The sequence below is a fragment of the Amblyomma maculatum genome, chromosome 2 (assembly GCF_055883805.1).
Source record: "Amblyomma maculatum isolate TAMU_Amacu chromosome 2, ASM5588380v1, whole genome shotgun sequence".
Taxonomy (NCBI): domain Eukaryota; kingdom Metazoa; phylum Arthropoda; class Arachnida; order Ixodida; family Ixodidae; genus Amblyomma; species Amblyomma maculatum.
Window position 1 is genome coordinate 184,635,185 of NC_139345.1, and position 22,546 is coordinate 184,657,730.

Here is a 22,546-nt window from a genome sequence, read left to right on the forward strand (position 1 = left end):
GGAAAAGAACAATATAGCTGTAATGTTACTAGACCATAACCAAGGTCAGGGTTATTTGGAGGGATATGTAAGGAACCTTTCTCATGTGGTGGATACATTCAGGCTAACGATGACACAGCACCTGTCCTTAAGAATAAAAGCAAAGAAATCATTGTGGAGACTTGGCAGGCCTGGTTTTCACTTCAACATTTTTTTCTATGCAGGGACACCAAGCTGCGTCGGAAGCCAGGGCCGAAACGTGTGAAGCCCTGCGCAGAATTGAAGCCGTGATGCGAGAGGTGGGAGAAGCTATACGTGAAGACAGGGCTGACTCCGCCCGTTTCCACGATCTGCTTGTGCAGCTCTTGGGGGCAGTCACATTGCTTCTCTGTAATCAGCTGCAACCACCTTCCACATCGTCGTAAATTTTCTTTATTTCACGTAATGTTTTGAAGCATTTACATTTACTTCTTATGCACGTCACCTGCCAGTCGCAGAATAGCTTTTCATCAGTAACTTTTACATTTGTTGCACTCTGCCAGGTGCAAACATTTACATCAACTTTTTTGTATGTTTTCTTATTTTTGCCAGTCGCTCAAACCTTTCTTTATAATTCTATGGTTTGGTTTGTGCTCTTTAACGTCTCTCAAAGCAACTCACACAGTGCAGGTCACTGTAGTGTAGGGATCGGTAAATTTACACCGGCTAGATTCTATATGTGTGCACTGACATCGCACACTGAATGGGAGTCTTGCTTTCACCTACATCGGAAAGCAGCCACCACAGCCTGGAATTCTTGCGTCTTTCTGTGTAGTCGAGTGACCCCTATTTCTGAATCACTGCGGTGAGACTTTATGAGTAGTGTTTATTCCGTGCATTGCAATGCGCGTCTCATGTCTGCAACTAATCTACTTGGGTCTGTTTTTCTTTTGATTAACAACACCTATGCACATGTAACCTCGCTGCGTGGGTGATATTGTCAACGATTTGTAGAACGGTGACAATTTTAAAATCACGTTAGTCGCTGTGGGTAGTAATCATGTTAGTCACTAAGTAGTAAACCTCGCACTGCATACTATCTATGCACCTTTGAACCCTTATCCTCGATTTTTTAAAATGTTTGGTATCAAGCAAGGCTTGCATTCTGTGCATGATACAGATTTTGCAGTTGTGCAGAATTGTGGCCACTGGTTAGCGCAGCAATTGTACACAGTGCCAGGTCATCTTATTGCATTGTTCACCTCAGCTTACCTGGTGCTGGAATGTGCTCCAGCTGCGATTACTGCCCTTGTGACCTCGTCATTTGTTTTCTCTTTTCTTTATTGTGCGCCACTCCTCAAGTATGCATAACCGGTGATGTATATCATGCGAGCTTACAATGCACATATTCCAATGACCACTGAAGTGCCGCGAAGTACAGTAACGTGAAAGCATTCGCTTTCATTGTTATGTGATCATTTTTTATTTTATTTTTTCACTTTTTAATTTTTTTCCCCGGTAGAAGTGTGGAGAAAAACTGTTTGGTGGTAACAAAAGCATATGAGCAGGACAGGCAGTCAGTCACGTGATAGAGCAAAGAGAGCTCTTTTTCCTCGCGTAGCTTCTTACATGACGACGTTGAGCAACGTGAATGTAGGGCAAACTGTGATGCTCAAACCAAATATAAATACAGGAAGTGGCGGTAGTCATACACAGTTGGAACGCCAGTACCACAATGCACAACAACTAGTACTTGCCGCGCTCGGCTAGGGCAAGAAATTATCTGGGGCCGGATTACGCACCGCTCTCAAATTCGCTCTCACGTTTGAGAGCGTGGGTTCAAAACGATGAGGCCCAGATATGTGAAGTGTGACGACATCGCGGCTTTGCCCAATTACAAGCAAGGTAGGGTGATTAATAGCAGAGCCCACCCCGGAAACTTATTTGCACCATAAGAAGGCCTTGTGCAAAGCGTTTCTTGAAAACGACGCGAATAAAATTATAAATGTTTTATTTACCTAAGCAACATTGTTTGAAGCTAAAAAATGGCAAGTAAAAATAGCATTTTCAGTATTACAATTAAATGTGCTCTTAGGTAACTATTTGCACCGCGAGGGTCTGATGTCGACAGCGAGGCGTGAACATGGCGGCCTGCAAATAAAACAGCCGATATGCCTGTATTTTTGCATGTCTTCGAGGCGCTAAGAGTGCACAGAAAAGTGGTAGAGGCTGGAGGTCTGCAGTGCTATACTCTCAAGGATCACTAGGCACGAAAATCTACGAAGAACTTGTTGAGGAAAGTCAGCGTTGTCAGTCGGTGCTTGCTGTCCATTGTAAAAGTGGTTTAAGGGTGCCCTGTGAGAGGCCATAGCCTGTTTTGAAGATAGGTATATGAAGTGTGGTTGTGAAATGTTTTCTGTACAAAATACGTGACGGTGATGAAGTACCAGGTGTCGGGAGTAAGAAAAGGAAAGTTGTGCGGCCGAATGATGACGTGTTTACGTCCGTCTGTGGCACAGAAGTGAATAAGTAAAGAAAGAACACGACCCGGGGCTACGAACAAGGACGAGCAGAAAGATTAGGAAAGCAGCTGCAGTAGTCTCGGTCGCTGTTCTCCTTCCTAACTGCACTGAGTTCGCGTGTATATTCGCATGGCAACCCAGCGTACAGGGAAGCCAAGTTGTAGATTTCCTGCAATTCCCTGTGATTTCCCTACCAAACTGCCTCCACGCAAATGTGGTAAATCGTTAATCATTCGAAATGGCGAACGGCAAAGAGAGTGCGAAAGGGCCTCGGATGTCTACCGGCCAGATCCAGATCATGCTAGACTTCCTGGAGCAAGAGTCACCCCTGGCATGCTCCGCTTCTCCGCTATCACCCGAATACACAGCAGGTCGCAGGAGCCACCTCTGTGAAGAGTTTGTGTCTGTATTGAATGCCGTGGGCCCGGTTCAAAAGACTGCTTCCCTCTGATGGGACGTGTTGTGCAGCCGCGCCAAGGGGGGAGCTGCCATACTTCGGGGGGAGCAGGGGTGAGCATGTCAACTTCGGCCCGTCGAACGTCCCTTAAACTTGCCAATCCATATTCTGTCGCAGAGGTACGGGAGGCGTCAAGCTTTCTGGGTCGGGCGGTCGTATCATCAACCAAATGGGAAGGGCGAGCGGAGCAAGTGTGGTTCCGCCTCTCTTCCATCCGCAGTAGCAGCAGATGTGTGCATTGTCGTTAGTAAGGCACGGTAACGTTAAAATTGTAAAGTTTGCTTCTTGCTGATAATGACGGTTTTTGACTGCATCAGGGCCACGTATTCAGGGCCAACTCGGGGCCATGTAAACTTTTAGCGACGTACCCGTAGGATGATTTTAGAGATGCTCATGTATGAATGTGCTGTGCGCTCTGCCCTCTCGCCGAGACAGGCGACCGCTGCGGCGAGGGGGGCGGTGAGCAGCGCGCCTGGCACCAGCGGTATGCAGGCCGAGGCACCCTCCTCTAATGGTAGGTGGACCATTTCAACTTTTGTTGTGCTAGCCTTGCAGCTTATTTATATTGTTGACCTTACTGTGTGCGTTTTTTTTAGTTTGAACGAGTGTAGGAATCCATAAGCTGGAGTTTGCAAAAGCAGCCTCATAGTGCATCTCTACCGAATAACAATGGACTTTACATTGACACAGTGCATGCTCTGCTGGAACTGTTCACTGACCAGTTATGCCTTGCGGAGTCATTTCACGCAGACAGAAGCGGCGAGGACTACCCTCCCGACGTGGGGGTGGAGGAGCTGCAGCTACAGCATGAGACTGGCCGCACAACCTGTGAGTTGGCCTGGCAATATTCAGACTGCATAGAGTCACTTTTTCAAGCCGCTGTAAAGTAACAGTGTTTACAGAAGCGGCCAAGCAGTCACAACCGTTTTACAGTGCCTAAAAAACTCATTTGTATCTGCCATTGTACAAGACTTTTGTCCTTGCAGTGGGAAGTTTGCCGTATTGGTGTGGTCTGTCAAATGTGCATAACGACTGCGATGAAATAGTGCTCCTAAAATTTCAATGACTGCGACTGCATTAAAGTTTTACTGCTCCCTTGTGCACATGTCAGTATTTGTAGACAAACCACCAAACAGTTTCCTTATTCAACAGCATGCTGCATTGTATAAGTGCTGTTTTCTCTCTACAGCCCCTCTGAGCCAGCTAGGCTCACAATCTGTGCTCAGTCCTCTAAGCCTGCCACCACCGCAAAGCCAGCCTGGACCACCGATCGGCCTGGACCATCGAGGCGGCCTGGACCACTGGGGCCGCCTTCACCACCGGGCAGCCTACATCACCGAGGCGGCCTGGACCAACGAGCCCGCCTGAACCACGTAGTCCACCACCACCACCCAGGCGCAGGCGACGGACTGGAGAGGAGGTCGAGGAGCTGCTGCAGGAGACGTGGCGGCGGACCAAGACGCCGCGTTCTACACCCAGATCCTGAACGCGTTAAACAGCTCCATTGAAGAGAGCAGGCTGGTACGTGTACACAGCGCCCATCGCATTGGCACAGCTGAAGCTGAGCAATGCACGTCATGTAGCTGCATTAACTGTTCAACTAGTTTCCATGAACTTATTATTACCATCTGTTATGAGACATGCTACACATTATACCTCAGGACCTCACACATAACGTGGAGGTAAAAATATACCTCTATATCCATTTGCAGGTACGTTTTTATTTTAAATCAAACTTCCTTTATTTGCAGGAGCGCGCCGCAGCAGCTGTCGCGGGACCGCCTCGTCACAGCTGTGGACAGCATCTCGGCTGCTACTGAGCGTTTACGAGTTGATTATTCTCGCTTCCATGAGTTGCTCATGTAGCTCATGGGGGTGGTATTAATCATCTTTCGCAGCCAAGTAGAGCCACCGCCCCACGCAACACCGTAATTTTTTGTTGTTGAAGCATGGTATTTTTTGACAGATCTGCAAAATGCAGAGGTTTTATTTTTTTTTTACTTTATTTGCATACAATTGTTTTTTTATGTCGCCATCTGCAAGATGCAGTCGGTTTTGTGTTTTTAATGTACATAGTTTTTTTTTCGTCCTCTGCAAGTTGCAGAGGGCTAGTTATTGTATATATATTTACCTCTTATCACGTTTTTTTGTGACAGCCTCTGCAAGACGCAGAGGTTTAATTGTGTGTGTTTTTCTTACAATTTCCCATTGTGTTCTTTTGGTTTGGTTTATGGGGTTTCGTCCAAAAGCGACTCGGGCTACGAGAGACGCCGTTGTGGAGGACTCTGGAAATTTCGACCACACTCGGTTCTTTAATGTGCACTGACAACGCACAGTAGACGAGCTTTTTTCCTCTTGCCTGAATCGAAACGACACCGCTGCAGCCGGCACCATACCTGTATCTTTCCGCTCAGCAGCCCGGTACCATAACCACTGAGCCACCATGATGACTGCGCGTTCATTTCTCTTTTTTCTACGTTCCCTTGCAAGATTGCAAAATACAGAGGTTAACGTTAAGAGCAACATGCGCTATGAGAGATGCAGTGGTAGATGGCTCTGGATTAATTTCCTCCACTGGGTTTTTTAACACGTGCTAACAGTGCGCACTACACGAGTGCCTTGTTTCAACTCCATTGAAGTGTGCCCACTGTGATTGAGTGTAGGCCTGGATCCTTCAGTTGTGTAGGTAAACACCCCGACTGGGCTTCCCATGTTATTATGTCCGTCGCGTGCATTGTTATGTGCTGTATAGGTGTTTCGTACTTGTGAAAACGTCTGCTCACACACTATCTACATGTATGTGTGGTCATCCGTTTATTGTATTTTCATGCATGTTATAGTAGCGCTCCGTTCACCCGGTCGCACATTTTTGCACCCCTCCCATACGACACATCGCGTTGATCATGCCCATAAAATTAACCCAGTTTTTGCCCGGACGCAGAATTACAAACATTCACCATTACTTTTAACAATAAAAGAATGGAATGAACCGCCACGATAACAGAATCATCTTTATTTCAGTCAGCATTTTCCTACCGCTGTTTTCTTTTTTTTGCATGAATTTTTGACCGCAATTACATTATACTCAATTTCTAGGATATAATGCTGTTATCTCTGGGTGTTCTGTTTATGAGTGCTACTTCACCATCACCATTGCTTGTTTTTTGTTGTTAGTTTGTTTGATTGATTGATTGTTTAACAAATAATTGTATACTGGCTTATGTCCCCCCCCCCCCCCATGTAATGCCCCCAGCGGGCTTTTAAGGTATCTGAATAAATAAATTTATGGTCATGTTACGATCCTTGTAACTTGCAATATGTATGATTTATTTAGCTGTGCATAATTCTCCTCGCAACTGCTATAGTGTTTACCAATGAACAGAAGTTGAAGGCACGTACACATTTTTGAAAGAAGGGAGTTATTACGCATTACCATCCAACCAAGCGCAGCCATGTGGCCACAAAGTACAGCTGTACACCTTTCACAGGAACTTTATGGGATACTTTTCCTGGTTAGCTCAGTTGGCAGAGCTACTGCTTCAGTGAAGCAGGAAGAGTTTGAACCCAGTACCAGGACAAATTTTTACACAGGAAGTTTGTGTGCCAGCTGTTTACCTTTCTTTGTAGCCATATGGGTGTGCTCACATGGTTACAGAATAATCATTCCCTTATTCTAAAATGTACTCTTCCTTGGCTGAGAGCCACGCAATTTGTATTTGCTGAACGTTTAGCTGTGATGTACAGAATTAGTGATACTGCACATGTGTGTAACTTGGCTACGAGCCATGATAAATATAAAAGCTTGTAACCTTGCAATGCCTAATTTCTTATTCCTGCATGGCACAATTTCTGCACCTGTCAAGGCATGCAGTTTACTATGATTGCTCTTGCATGCAGTATGTTAGTGTAGGGATGGTTGGTTTGTGGGGTTTAACGTCCCAAAGAGACTAAGGCTATGAGAGACGCCGTAGTGGAGGACTCCGGAAATTTCGACCACTTGGGGTTATTTAAGTGCACTGACATCGCACAGCACACGAAAACCACGCCGTTTCGCCTCCATCGAAACTCAGCCGCCGAGGCCGGAATTCGATCCAGCGTCCTTGGGCACAGTAGTCGAGCGCCTTAACCGCTGCGGCTCCCCCGCGGGGCATTGTAGGGATGCGTTGCACACAAATACGGGAAACTAGTCTTTTAGTGCATTCTGTGTGCTGTGCATCTCTTTTCTGTTTGTCCAACTCGTTACGACAGTAACATGCACAAACTAGCCCAGTAAGTGTATAACATACAGTATGTTTCACAGCCACCGCGATAGAAATATTTGAGTGCAATGTTGCAGCAAAATAATGAACCGGAAATTGCATGCACGTGATTACGAAAATGACCTCAGTATGCAAATTTTGTTTCCCACAAGCATCAAAAACATTTGCAAGCTTGCTAAAGAATACTTTATTCATGTTTACAACACACACACACAAACACACACACACGGCACGAGCAACGCCGTAGGAGGGTGCACGTAGAGGCTTTTGACTTGTTGGACTAGTTGTTTCGGTGTCAGTTTGGACTCAAGAACAGCGCGCAGTGGCTATGCGAGGAACTCGCCGAAGAACCGGTAGGTATACAGGTGAGTGCACTGTCAGTGCAGCGGCAGCTGGTGTGAGCGCTAGCTGTTTGCCACCGGAGGCTTTCAAGTACACACAGGAAACAAGGTTAAAAAAAGCCGGCACTTGCGCATTGACACGGGGACACAGAAAAGTGGTCAGTGCTGGCGACGATGTACTTGTCGCCGCAGCTGACGACGCACCGTGCGCAGGTATGTTAGCCTCTGGAGACGGGTCCTCCGAAATCAGTCAACAACATCCCTGCGCACGGCTTGTCCCCGCAGGTAGTCAGTGCGGCTTCCAGCGCCGCCTTGGTAGCCTGCTGCCAGAGGGGGCCCGTTGTCGTCTGGGTCAGTTGTATCCTCGTCCGGTAAGGGGGTGTGCATGCACGTTGTGCAACGCGGCACACGCTGCAGCGATGTAACCTGCACGCTCTGGTTCGTTTTGGGGCGCCCGGTACCTTTGCAGGCACCGGAGGCGGCTCTTAAGCACGCCAATGCAGCGTTTCACCACTGCGCGCATGGAGGTGTGTGCCGTGTTATACATCCCCTCAGGTGATAACGGAGTTGGATGGCCTGGAATGGGTGTAAGCAACCAAGGCTCGAGAGGGTAGCCCCTGTCTCCTGCATACGCAAAAATTATGCAGAGTTAAGCCAGTCGTTTGTTGTTGATCTCAACATTCAAGTTCGCTCTAATATACAATGAAACATTATCAAAAAGCCCACAGTCAGGCTTTCCTGAACGTGACATTCAGGGGCATGCAGAAAATGCATGCTTGGCATGTTTATCCGCGCATCGCAGTAAGGGTAACCTCAACCCCTTTAGAAAAGCGATGCCCTAATTCGTGCAGAACATAAACGCCTTCTATCTTGGTTTCTTGGGTGGGAAAAGCGATTTTCAAGAGCGTTGTGTGCGTCTTGTGTTTCGGCTATTATTAATTAAAATATTACGGACGACATTACACGCCACACGTATGTATCGTACAGTAAATTGCACCTTCCGCAGATGTGCCCACTACGTGACGCTGTAGCTTGATATATGTAACCGAGGTAGCCAGGCTCTCTCTGCTTACCCAGGAGGAACTTCCCATTGTCCAGCAGGCCTCGTTTTACGTCTTCGCGCAGCCAAGAATAGCGCCATGAGAAAGCGTCGTGGTCGCTTCCAGGACAGCGGGGGTCAACAGCTAGGATCTTTAAGTTGGTGTCGCAGACCTGCGACAAAACGAGTACAAGCTTGTTAACTTCCGCTGTCGAGGCCCGAAAACGACGCAATCAAAAACAGGATGAAGTCTACTCACAATCATGGTGTTCCTTTCGGCACCAGAAGGCGGCCTTGTATGCATCATCACCCCTTCACTCTTTGATGGCGATGAGGGTGCCGTCGATGCAACCGACGACACCGGGGATGCTGCCATGGCGAAGGAAGCCTTCCTTCGCCGCCGCCTTCTCTTCGCAGTTTACCGAAAAGCCAACCCACCCCTTCTGCGAGACAATTCCTTGACTATTGCCTCCGCCATACGACGCACACATTTGCTCACGGTCGGCTGCGCGATGCCGACGTTCACCTAGTTTCCAACAGCTGCTTGAAATCCGCCGGAGGCAAAAAAGCGCAGCGCACACAGTACCCCACGAGCACCGTCTCCAGCAAACCTCCGAGTTCATGGGCATGTTCTTCACACAACCACCGCGCAGTCTCCTCGAGTCGAATCTGACGCCGAAACAGCTCATCCAGCAAGTCAAAACCGTCTTCGTGCAATCTCCTACGCCGTTCGCACCGCCAACGTAAAAAGCGCATGGCCACATAAACGTCCGCCATTTGTGCTCTCAAACGTTTGAGACTGCATGGTTTTGTCGCTCTCAAAAAACGCTCTCAATTGGTTCAACGTCATCGTTTCTTTCTCGTGTTCATGACGTCAGATGACGTCCACCGGTGACGCAGAAAACCAGTATGGCCGCCGGTTAGAACTGACCGATAGGACAGTGGCCTTTAAGAGTGATTTTAGGAGCGATCCGCTTGAGAGCGGTGCGTAATCCGGTCCCGTGGTATTGTTTGGTGGGAAATGCTTTCTGGCACCATTTTGTTTTGCTAAGTGTCACTTATGCAGCCGTGCTCTGATAACTTTGTCCACATAATGCTCTGATGCCACGCGCGGAAAATGCTTTTGGAATAATAATCATTCATATGCGAACCCTATGCTCTGCGTTACACACTTCCATGCGCAAAAGTGTTGTCCTGCTTTTGAAGTGTAACGAACATGAAAGTGGTGTCGCCCTGTAGTCATTTACCGGTCACCTTGTATCATTTCTTCATCTCCTTCTAACATATGTGGAAACTTGACTACCGTTACAGGTCCTAATAATGAGAACTATATTTCATGTCTTATCTGTGTCTGTGCAGTTCATATTGAGTACAATTTAATATAGCTTAGAGGATTAGCTACCAATGCTACTGTAAACAGTTTGTTTTACTGCCACATATTCAGACGTACGAAATGCGACTAAATAAGGATACACATTGATTGCATGTCAACCATGCATTACAAGCATTTGCTGCCTCCTTGTGACGGTTCACACATATATGGTTTGCATCTGCACGGCAACTCCGAAGCAGAATGTACGAAGACCCCTTTGACTTGCAAGGTGTTTCGACCGATGTTACGTCTCGATAATGAGAAAGTCCACCGACTGTACAACTCGCCGATCAAATGAAGGTGTTTAGGCGCGTGCACTGCCAGTGAAGCATCAGCTGGTGTGGGTACGTGCTTCTTCGCCGCCGCAGGCTTCCTTGCATACACACAAGGTTGAGGCAAAGTTGGCACATGGCTGCCTACGACGAGGTGGCCAGCTGCATAAGGTAGATCACGGCCGGCTGCTACACTGCGCTTGGTGCCGCAGTTGTTGACGAACCATGCGCAGGTGTGCAAGCCTTTGACGAGGCGTTATCGCGAAAAGGCCCACAACACAACTGCGTACGGCTTTCCCTTGAAGGTATGTATGGCGCGACCATTACCCTACCAAGTAGCCGGTACGTAGAGGCGACCCATTGTCGTCATATCCAGCTGCCTCCTCCTCATTCAAGGGCATGGGGCAATCCGAGCAAAGGTTATGCAGCGCAGCACACGCTGCAATGATGTATGTTGCATAGTCCGGCCGATAGTGGAGCGCCCGGTACCTTTGCAGGCAGCGGAAACGGCTTTTAATCACGCCTATGCAACGCTCCACCACCGACTGCATGGAGCCGTGTGCCGCGTTGTATAACCCCTCGGGAGAGCTCGGACTGGTACGCCCTGGAACTTGAGTGAGCAGCCACGGCTCCAATGGGTAGTCGCAGTCTCCTGCACCTTTTGCCCACAATAGTCTCGTACCATGCTCCCCTGCACAACGCAAGATTCACACAAAGTACCCCACTGCGAGGATTTGCCAAACATGACATCTACGGATATGCGGACAACGCACAAATGTCATATTTAAGTAAAACAACGCTGCAAGGCCAGCCTTGCAACTTCAATTTGCTTTACCCGATGAGGCACTTTCCTACTCAAAACAAGTACCACATAAACATTTGCTACCATTTTTACTAAACTAGGCATACCGTGCATTTCAACAATGTAGTGTGTCCTATGCTTCAACTGCAATAGAAGCAATACAAAGACGTTGATTTAATGTGTATTTGCTTAATGCAGCTTCATAGAAAGTGAGTACATTACACCATGCATTGTACATTGCACCTTTGCACATTACACCATGCATCGCCCGAAGACCGACAGGTTTTTTTATTGCTTACCCGAAAGAAACTTGCCGTCACGCAGCAGGCCTGCCTCAACATCTTCATGTAGCAAGGAATAGCGCCACGAGAAAGCATCGTGGTACGATCCGGGGCAGCGGGGGTCTACAGCAATGATCTTTATGTTGGCGTCACAGATCTGAAACAGGCACGAACAGAAGCGTACTCTCGGCACCCTCTACTATTGGGGTGCAGACTTGTGCCTGAGGAGTGCGGTGAAGAAAAGTCTACTCACTATCATGGCCGTAGCACCCCTTGCGGCTCCAGAAAGCTCCTTTGTGTGCAGAATTGCCCCAGGCCGCTCTGATGACAGTGAGCGTGCGGTCGACACAGCCGACAACGTCTGGGATGCTCCTGTGGTGAATGAAGGCTTCCTTCGCTGCCTTCTCCTTGTTGCATACGGGAAAACGCACCCAATTCTTCCGTCCGCCAACCTTGCAAATAGACTCCCCCACCCGTCGCACACAGTTGCTCACCGTCGGGAGCGCGAGGCCGATGTTTGCCCCATTGCCAACGGTAGCCTACAGTGGAGAAAAGACGCAGCGCAAACAGTACCTGCCACCGTAATGACAGCGCACACAGCCACACACTTGAAGGTTCATCAGCGACTTCTTCGCACAGCCACTGCACTCTCTCCTTCTCGTGACGGTACATCCGTTCAAACAGCTCGTCATGCAAGTCAAAGGGGTCTTCGTACATCCTCCTTCATCGTTGCTCGCGCCGGCGCTGCTGCGACAACCACGCCGGCCGCCGCATACAGGATGACGTGCATTTTTACTTTGTGAGCGGATCGCGTCGCCCACAGCCCCCGCTCAAGATTGGACCGTAGCCAACACCATCACTTCAAGTGTGTTCATGACGTAAACAAAAAGGCCACTCCCGCCGTGTCGCCGTTGGCCAATAAGAAGATTGTGAGTGTGATTGTGAGCCGTCCCTCATTCGTCCCCTGGATTCATGTTACGTGTCCTACCACATAGCCACCTCGCGTTCCAGAGGAACAACGAAGATTCATTGCTCCCTCCAAGTGGAAGGTGCAGCGCAGAGGAAAATATGCCGCCTCACAGGCAGGTCTAAATCGGCGGTAACTCGAGTTTCCGTTCATTTTCCGAAATGAACGAATATAACATGACACACCACGGAGTGGGAGGGTAACGTATGACAGCGATGATCACACAATTCTCGCGGACGTGGTTGATCCTTTCTTGAGTGGCAGGACTTTAACAACGAACTTGACCATAACGTGTTCTTTGACACAATTTCCACACGCCTGAAGGAAGCAGGCTTGCAAAATTCCGCCGCGACGCAAGTCTTATCTAACCGAGACGCACTACCAGTAGATGTTGGAATTTGCTCGGGCATATAAGCACAGGAACTGTTGATGACTGGGGCCAAGTCTTTTTTACGGAATAATCAACATTGTATACACGATGGGGAGACAGGCAACGTGTTTGGCGGTCTCGTAAATGCAGGTATGTAGAGGTTGATGTCCTTAACCGAATTAACAATTAAATGTTCGATACATATGAGTACTGAAAAAAGTTTTCAATGAAAAGCCGCTGCATTTCTTTAATCAGCTCTTAACGAAAAAATTTCCTAACCTTTTTGTAGCTTGTCACATTATAGTCATAATAGTATAGAAAAGGTCTGGGTTTTGTTCTCACGTGCTAATTCTTCTCAAGAAAACATTCTCTAAGACAAACGTTCTCGTCACAGGCAGGGCTTGTTTTAAAACCGGAGTTCCTTCTTTCTGTTCCTCATAGGTACCGACCAGTGCGCAATCCAAATCGCCGTACAGTGTGGCGTAAGTCTTCCCCCTAGAACAACTGGGAATATGTTTGTTGAATCCACCGACATGTGACGTGCAGAGTTGTCCATTCGACGCAAACTCAGGTGGTCGCGTCAACATTTCTCAGGCCAGAGGACGTCCAACCGTCCTCACCAAGATTACATCAAGGCCTGTACATGGCCTCTCCCAGCAGCGAATGTCACCATTACCGGATGAGCGATTAAGGTACAGGAAATGAATCTCCGCGATGGCTACGGTAATGTGCCGAGGGGACATCACGTGACCTAACAGATCTGCGGTCGCCGCTTCACTCGCTCGCAATTTATTGCCTATACGTAGCTGTCACAAGCTGCTGGAATGCGCTGGCTTTCTCGAGACCTCGGGTGTCGCACTCCATCTCGGGCACTGCCTTATGCCGAAAAACAGTAGAAACATCACTAAATGTGTCTATTTCCATTCAGAGACGTCACAAATTGCGTTTTCGTATTTCGTTCACATGAGAGTGAATGTTAAAACTCAAACTGAATTCGGGCTGCAGATTTGTTCAGGGCAGCCTCTTAATTTTCACTTTGTATACCCTGCAATTAAGCGACCAAAACCATGCGACAAAAACGGCACTAGCATCCAAGTGCCATGCTGGGGGCTTCGCCCCCATTATTTGTTCCAATGGCAATAAAATATTTCTACCACTACCACCTATATAACACCAGAACGCTTAATGAACAAATCTGTTTCACAACGGTGCCACACAGAGAAGAGGAAAGAGCACATGACCGCGCGTGAGAACAAACTTTGTCACATTCCATGGAGCTGATGCTGATCAGCTGGGTTGAGTTGTTACAGTGCGCACAACGCAATAATAATAAAAGTAATCTGGTGTAATAATAATCTTATATTGGTTTACAGGAAAGGAAAGGCGCAGTATATTTCACGCACCTTGTGAACACCTGAACCGCGCTGTGATGGAAAGAAGGAAGGTGTGATATAAAGTGGAAAGAGGTGAAGAGGAGCAGCAGTGGAGTGCTACGGAGTAAGTGCGACCACTTGAGGATCCTGAACGTGCAATGACATCACACAGTACACGGACGTCTCTCCGTTTTGCCTCCGTCAAAACGCAGTCGCCAGAAGAGCATATAAAGCGGTGCATAGCAGCAGCAGAGAGAATGAGAGTAAGAAGGCAAAGAGAGCAGCGGAGACGCTAGAACAGAGAGTGGAACGGCTTGCCAAACGGTGATGCCAGACTTCCGAGCGTAATAGAGCATAGCCGCCGAGAGGTGCCTGTGGAAGAGTTCAGTCAACGAGAACCAACAGAAGAGGATCCCACTGATTGCTAAACATACATTACCGCAACAAGCTGTCAGGGAAACGTACAGTCTTTGTTAAAAGTATACGGCCCAAGGGGTTCGCTTCTAAGCACTCTAGCTAAGCCCCTGGAAGCAATACTAGAATATATGGGTAAGCATAGAGAAGAATGGGGACTATATTTAGCGTCTACGAGATTTCGGACGGTGCAGATGTGTACCAAGCCACCTTATGGGACTTAGAAGCAAAACCTTTGGGCCGTATACTTCTGAAAAAGACTGTACCTATCGATATGTATAACCTTGCCTAGCTGAGCCAAGCCATTGCCAATTTTTAACGCGGTAGCGTTAAGGAACTCGTGTCGCAGAAAAGCCGGTGTCGTCGGCGGCGTTGGCAGTGAGCGATAAATCCCGACATGCACTTCATAAATGAAAAGCAACTTTCAAGATGGGCTGGGTGGGAATGGAACCAGGGTCTCCGGAGTGTGAGACGGAGACGCTACCACTCAGCCACGTTTTTTTTTTCGTTATTTCCTGACCGAGGACGTACAGAAAAAAGACACATGTGACATCAGTAACATGACAAAATAAAAGATCAAGCATTGACTTAAAGCTTCAGCCTTCCTTAGCTGAAGTTGTCCGATTAAAAATCCCTCATATGTGACAACCCTTCAAAACTAACTAACCATTCTGGCTCTAGTTTTAAAGCTTTCTGTTCGTCCACATATGCCCGTATGCTCTCTCTAAAGAGCTGTCTCGCTGAACGTGCATCGACGTCACCGTGCTCTACAGCCATTCTGCTTTTCCATATGCTGTGGAGAGCCAGTAGCATCAAAAGATCCAACGGTGTATCATTGTTCGCTTCTACTGGCAAGAATCGGATACCATGTGGGCTTATGGGTAGTTCTTTTTTAAGCGTCCTCTGCAGCACGTCCCATAAAAATACGGCATCCCAGCATTCGAGAAACACGTGTTCAATCGTCTCCTCTTTCCTGCATATTATGCGGTGGACACCCCAGGGTACAAAAAGCCCTTTCTGTTCCTTCCATTTCTTTACCTCCAATGTTCCAGTGTGCAGCTTAAAAAAGAACGTTTTCACCCCTGCCGGCACCATCATCCTCTTCACTCTTTGAAGAACATTTTTGCCCCCTGTGGACAAGTACACAGCTCTGTACAACGGTTCTGGAAGCACCACATCGCACAAGTCTTTATACAGTTTTTTTCCGGTTTACACTCCACAAATAGTCTAAAGTAAACCGCACCACTATGCTTGAAAGCGGTACAAAAGCGCTTCTAGTGAATGCGGTGTTGCCTTAGAAACGTGCCGTAGAACGTTATACTGCGGTGTATATCGGTAATTATGAGCTTGTTACAGAAGTCGCAGTTACACAAGTAGCGAAGTACGTTTCCGCTGCATTTCTTCTGCGCTCTGCGCACATGCAGAGCCATCTTGCGGCAAACACCCCTGACGTTTCGCCGTGCACCCTCACGGGTTGTAGAATCAAGAGTATTTCCTTTCTTTAGATCACTATCTTCGCTCACCCGCTTCTCCACTTCGGGCCGCGCGGGTACCGGTGCGAGGATGCCCCAATACCCTCGCGTTTAATAAGTTTTCTCGCTCTCTCCCCTTCCAACATCCAGCGTGCGTCACTCAAACAGTGGTGTTTAGGCGACGCGGCTCCTCTTTCCGCTCACAGCGAGATTGCTAGGTGCAGCGTCTGATGCCGGACGCCTCTGACGTGATCGCTGCGCCGTAGCGCTTCTGCTGGGAAAGCGTTCCCTGCGATGTGTGCCGAGCTGCTTCCGAGGAATCATGCTTCTGCGTCGTGCTCCCAAGCGAGATAGAGGACGATCTCATCAAGGCGTCAGCCCCATGATCGCGTCCGCCTTCATGGCGCGTCGCTGCCCGGCTTTCTCCCTCCGAGACACCGAGTTCTTTGGTTCGTTTCGCTTGCGAAGGCGCACGTTTAGTTTCCGCGCCGAACGCTGCGTTGCTCGGCGCTCACCGCGTGATTCGTGAGTACAAAGTCCGACGCGGGGCGCCTCATCAGTGATTGCTGCGCCGTAGCGCATTGTCTTACACTCCTTGGCAGGTCGACGGGTGTTGTATTGCATGGCCTTGCGCGCTCGCTCTTGAGACGCGTGTGATGGAAGCGGCGCCTCTACCAGTGCCGGTAGCGCTATAGTGTCTTGCTCATCAGTGTCTTCCTCGCCGGCGAGCACTGATGGACCATCTCCGTCAACTGGTGTTCGACCACGAGGAAGGCCACGCAAGACGGAGGCACAGAAGACGGAGACCAAAACTCGCCATGCTGAGGCCATGTGACGAAAGCGGCGTGGGAACGCCGAGCTGCGGGAACGAGAGGTTCAGGCGAAACGGCAACGGCGGACCGTGAGCCCGGAATTCAGGGTAAGGGAGGCCGAGGCAATGCGTCTTAAACGTGCCGAAGATGCATGCCGAACGGCAAGGGAAGCCGCAGCCAAACAGCAGCAACGACAATCAAACGCCGCGCTGAGAGCCAGGGAGGCTGTGATCAAACGCCAGCGCTGTGACATGAATCCCCAAATACGAGCGCGGGAAGCTGAGGTCAGGCGACAAAAGCAGCAATAAAATCCTGATTTGAGGGCGCGTGAAGCTGAAGTCAAGCGTAAGCAGCGGCAGGAAGACCCCGAGTTCAGAGCACGTGAGGCCGAGGCCCGGCGCCAACAGCGGTAGGAAAACTCGGAGTTGTGGAGGAATGAGGCCCAAGCCAGACGACAACAGCGGCAAGACTGTCCAGAAATTCGAGCCAGGGAAGCCGAGGCAGAACAACGAGCGCGGGAAAGGTGAAAGCCAGCACGCGAGTGCAACAAACATGTTTCACAAATGCTTCACGCAGAATCCATTTGGCTACTCTTGCTCGGTGTGCGATCGGCTTTCGCACAAGAACGACCTAAAGCCTCTTCCAGAAGCGCATGCCACAGTGGTTGCCGACGCATTTCGGACGGATGTTTGTGGGTTCGAGGTGTGTCGCACCTGCATGCAGACCATCCGGCTAAATCGCATTCCTAACTACTCCACTACGAATGGCTATGCGTACCCACCTAAGCCGGCGCATTTACCAAACATTGATCTCGTGAGTGAGCGACGTGTGTCACTGCGAATCCCCTTTACGCAGATTCGGAGGTTGCTGTACAGCAACAGCGGCCAGTTCACCATCAGAGGTCCGATTGTGAACGTGCCCATCAACGTCGACACAACGGTCCAAATGGTGCCTCGAGATGTCGAAGAAGATCAAGCGTTGTGTGTTCACATTAAGCGCCGGATGATATTCAAGAGTGTGTATATTCGTGGCATGGTCAAGAAGACTGAGTTGCTTCCCTGGCTTGTGTTCCTGGAGAAGTCTACGTCATATCGCTACTATGGCATCCGAATCAGTCAAGAGAAGGCAGACAAATTGTGCGACAAGCTGGTAGAGCCAAGCGACGAGAATGCCGAACGTGTAGACGATCTTGTAGACCACCATAATCCGATTGAGACAGCATTGGCCATGTTGCTCGGTCTACAGACACTCATCATCGACGACAGCAACGTTCTGCTTGTGGCGCTAGGGGAAGGAACAACACCCGTCCGCATTGTCTATGATCAACTCGCGGAGGAGCTGTCATTTCCACAAATCTGCCTCGGTGAGCCTCGAAATATCAGCCCAGACCGCAAGCCTAGTGTCTACATCATGGCATCGAGTGAATGTCGGAGAACTGACCGCAGGGGTGTGACAGCTTACCACGTGCTCTATATGGCAGCCAAAGTTATGCGTAACCGAGCTGCATCGTCGGTAAACGTCTTCTTCAGGAACACATCTGACATGGCCAATGTAACCAAGGCGCAGCTGAACGACCGAGTCAAGAACGCGGTGGATGATGATATGGCGTTCATGAACGGTGTGCCAAACACGGTCCAGTACTGGCACCGACGCAAGCAGGACGTGTTTGCCATGATCCGCCAGCTCGGTAAGCCAGCTGCGTTCCTTACTCTGTCTGCCTCTGAAATACACTGGGACGGATTGATGAGGCTCCTACAACGTCTTCACATAGATGCAAACCATCCGCAAGTGCCATTCGAACAGCTCCGCCTCTGTGAAAAGTCCATGCTCGTGAGCGATGACCCGGTGGTGTGCTCAGTGTACTTCGATCACGTAGTGCGGGTGACAATGCAGATTCTGCAACACAAGACACTCTCTCCGTTCGCCCCCTATGTGGTCAAGGTGTATGTAAGGCCGCGGTGGCCCTTTCTTTAATGTTTCGGCGCGCGCGCCGCAGAAAACGGCGATGGAACGTTCTCCAAGCTACGAGAAAGCGACGCGACCGATTACGTCATCTCGGCCACCGCGCTGCGCCTCCTCGCCCACGTCACCATGCGCGGAGTCAAGCGTGCATTCCCCCGCACGGTCCCGGCCCTCCTCCTTGCTTCGCGCGGGAGGGCCGCGCGTGCTGACCATGTTGGAGAAAATTCGAGGCCTCTCCAGAAGGCCAAGGTGGGAAGGCATAGCTTTGGCAGCGCTAAGCTGTTTTCCGTTCCTCCTCCCCGTCTAGAAGGTTCTGCGCTGGCTATTTAAGAGCGCCCCGCGCAGCCATCGACGGTTCTGGTTCTTGAGCTGAGGCTAGTCATCGACGAAGACAGCGTAGCAGGCAGGCCCCGACTGAGAAGTCGTAAAAAGAGCTATGCTCTCGTTTTGCCTCTAGTTATTCGCTCAGTCTCTTTTTGTAAAATGTGTCGCCTCTCTGTCTGGTGTGAATAAGTTTTCTGTACCCTGTGCTTCGTGTTCTTGTTATATAAAGTTAATGTTCGTTTTGCTACGGCAAGTTCGTCGTCCTTCGTCTCAGTGTGCTTGCGTGTGAACTACACGTCGCCTGCCGAATCTAGCAGCACCTTAGAGAGGTGTGGAAGATTTGAAGAAGAGAAAAGAAGAACCTTTGAAGTTTTACTGTGTACTTCAAAGGCATTGAATTCCAACATCGGGGCAGTGCTCACGCTCATCTGTTTCTCTGGCTCGCCCCACGAGGAGCTTGGCCCACAAATGCCCGAAACAGTTCGTATGGCCGAACATTTAATCTTTCTGGACGCCGAAAGCCTTCATAGACCTCGCTGTCAGACGCGCCAGCACACACAGACGTGTTACAAGAACGGCAGAACAAAATGTCGGTTTAACGCGCCTTTCTGGCCGATGGAAGAAACTCGAGTGATCATCCCATTTCCGCCTGCCCATACTGAAGAAGAAAAGAAGTTGAAGCAGAGATACAACAACATTCACACCGCTCTTGAAACAACAGTCTACGAATCGATCGGGGATATGCGCCGCCACAATAACGTCGCAGATGCCGAAGAGTACATTACAATTCTACGTGCCAGCATTTCCCGCCCGACTCTGATGTTGAAAAGGAATTGTGATCAAGTTCACTTCAATTTCTTCAACCCGTGGATAGCGTCTGTACTGAACTCTAATATGGACGTACAGATCGTCCTAAATGTGTACGCGTGTGCGGCATACGTGGTCGAATAAGGAAAACCGAGGCATGTCGAACCTGCACAAGGACCTCCGTGCCGTCGTGGACGAATCTCCACACTCGAGTGTACCCTACACTCAAGCCCTCCGACAACTCAGCGTGAAGATGCTGAAAGCAGTCGAGATGTCCGCGCAGGAGGCGGCCTGGTGCGCTCGGCCTCGGCAGGTTGCACGCGAGTCGCGTCGTGGTCACAGCCAACACCTCGTGGCCGGAGGAACGAGTTCGCATCCGCAAGAGTCGGGAGCTGATGGATCGCGATGGGTTGGATGACAGCAGCACGGACGTGTGGTGCAAGACGACCATACCGAAGTATGAGGACCGCCCGGAGGATCAAGCTGCGCTCACGTACGCCGAACAGATGACGTCGTTCAACGACAACGGCCAACCGAGAGCACACCCTGCGGTTCTTCGCTACCACGTCTATTCAGTATCCGACGTGCTCAACTTTAAGCGCGAGCACGTGCTTCTCTTTCACCCGTTTCGGCGCGAGGTGGATATCCTAGACAATAACAAGTTCGTCGAAATTTACGACAACTGCGTGTCGGAAATCCTGGCTGTCAACGCTCGCTTCAGCAGTCCTCACATTGATTTTGCAGAAATGGAAGAGCTTTGTAAGAACATAATCAACGAAGAAGTTTCTCAGCGAGAGGCTTTCGACACACACACACAGGTGGGGCGTAGGATGACCGATCTACTCGTGGACGTAAATGACGACTTTGACATCCTCGGCGAGTTGGCCAAGAAACGGCCGTGCAACAGACTCAGCGCGAGAGTGCTCAAGCGGCTGCCGCGAGATGTCCAGCCGTCCAGATGCGCACGGACATCATGCCCACCGACGTCTACTTACATCGAATGAGGATGATGAATGCGGGCCAATTTGAGATCGTGCGCGAATTCATTCATCGCCTGACCACGCCCGACTCGGAGCCCTTGCAAGTCTTTACCGGAGCAGCCGGTTGTGGCAAGACGTTAGTGCTACGCACCATATAGGACGTTTACAACCGCTATATCAGAAGTGGAAACCAGGATGTGAGCATCAACTCTTTCGTTTGTTGTGCGACCACCGGCAAAGCAGCCGTGGCAATCGGTGGGGTTACAGTGCATGCCACCTTCAAACTCGTCGTATCTGGCAAGAATCCAGACAGGGGTCTCAGCTCGAGTGACGCTAATTCCTTCCGTTGCATCTTCAAAGACATCAAGTGTGTCATAATGAACGAAATCAGTATGATGTCGGCGGACACGCTTGTGCTGATTGATCGGAGACTTCGCATAATCTGCCTTAAGTACACGGAACCCTTTGGCGGATTCGATGTCATTCTATGCGACGACTGGAGGCAGCTTCCGCCGGTCAGAGCAGGTGAGATGTATAGGAGGTCTAAATTGCACGAGTGTCTTTGATACGGGAAGTATGCCGTGGCATAACCTCTACTACTTCCAACTCAAAGATGTGCGCCAGAGCGACGAGAGGTTTGCCGCCATACTGACCAAGATCGGGGACGGGATAGGGCTAACTGTGGACGAGGTGTCTCTCTTGGAAAGCCGCTTTGTGACCACCGAAGAAGCCGCCAACAAGTGCCCATCCGGAGTGCGCCTCTTCTACACAAACAAAGATGATGACGCCTTTAACATCGCGACCGCCGAGGCCTGTACCGAACACGCGATACACTGCCCGGCTACAGACACCATTTGTGGGCACAGGTTCGACGAGGAGTACACGCACGCCAAGGTCAGAGTCGCCACCATGTCCAAAGTTCAGATGGCCAACTTAGCCCCTAACATCTTGCTATGCCTTGAGAAGCCCTACATGGTCATACGGAACATCGACGTATCGGACAGCCTTGTCAATGGTAGTGTGGGGATCCTCAGGCTTGTGCAAAGGGATACAGACGACAACCCCCTGCGCTTATGGATAGAGTTTCCCACTGGTGTGGGTGCAGCGGCCCTGCTTAAGGGACGACGCTACCGAACCAACGATCCTGACAATTGCAGTAATTGGGTTCTCATCGAGCTCATCACCATCGGTTGCCACTTGAAAGGACATAATCTGGGCCACATAACCGTCAGGCGCAAGGAATTCCCCGTGGTCCAGGCGAGCGCAATAACCATTCAGAAATCTCAGGGTGGCACCTACGATGAGGTTGTGGTCGATTATTCAAAGTCGCACAATCAGAAGCTCGTGTACGTCGCTCTCAGCAGGGTTACCACCATCGACGGGTTGTACCTTACGAACAAGGCCAACGACCACCGCTTCCACCATTTCAAGGAAAACGCGGATCGCGCTCTTGCCGACGAGTTCAGGAGACTCGGCAACCATAGTCTCCAGACCATCACTGCCGAGTGCAAGAAGATGCTGGCATAATACTTTGTGACCGTGGGCTGTGTCAACGTGCGCTCCCTGGGTGCACACTCTCTGGACGTCGACAAGGATTTTGTTCTCGCAAACACTACCGTACTGTGTTTCACCGCGACCTGGATGGACCGGAAGCCTCCCTACGACATCGATGGGTATCGCTGCATCAGTGCGGCGAAGCGCTCCGACAACCGCGCTGCCGGTGCGGCTATTTATGTCAAACGAGAGGTGCAGGCGGAGGACG

General features: G+C 49.8%; 1 protein-coding gene and 1 pseudogene across 1 annotated transcript; one reads left to right on the top strand and one right to left on the bottom strand.

Annotated features, from left to right (window-relative positions):
* Nucleotides 1–7,599: 7,599 nt before the first annotated feature.
* LOC146200591 (uncharacterized) lies at nt 7,600–11,562 on the bottom strand (annotated as a pseudogene).
* A 9,798-nt stretch (nt 11,563–21,360) lies between these two features.
* On the top strand, nt 21,361–22,311 carry LOC146200592 (uncharacterized). Its single transcript, XM_084592403.1, has one exon. It carries the CDS (start codon nt 21,361–21,363, stop codon nt 22,309–22,311), a length of 951 nt encoding a protein of 316 aa, XP_084448529.1.
* Nucleotides 22,312–22,546: the final 235 nt, after the last annotated feature.

Bases quoted from the DNA above. Each gene is read 5' to 3' on its own strand.
- LOC146200592 (XM_084592403.1), top strand. From the start codon at position 21,361: ATGCCGTGGCATAACCTCTACTACTTCCAACTCAAAGATGTGCGCCAG.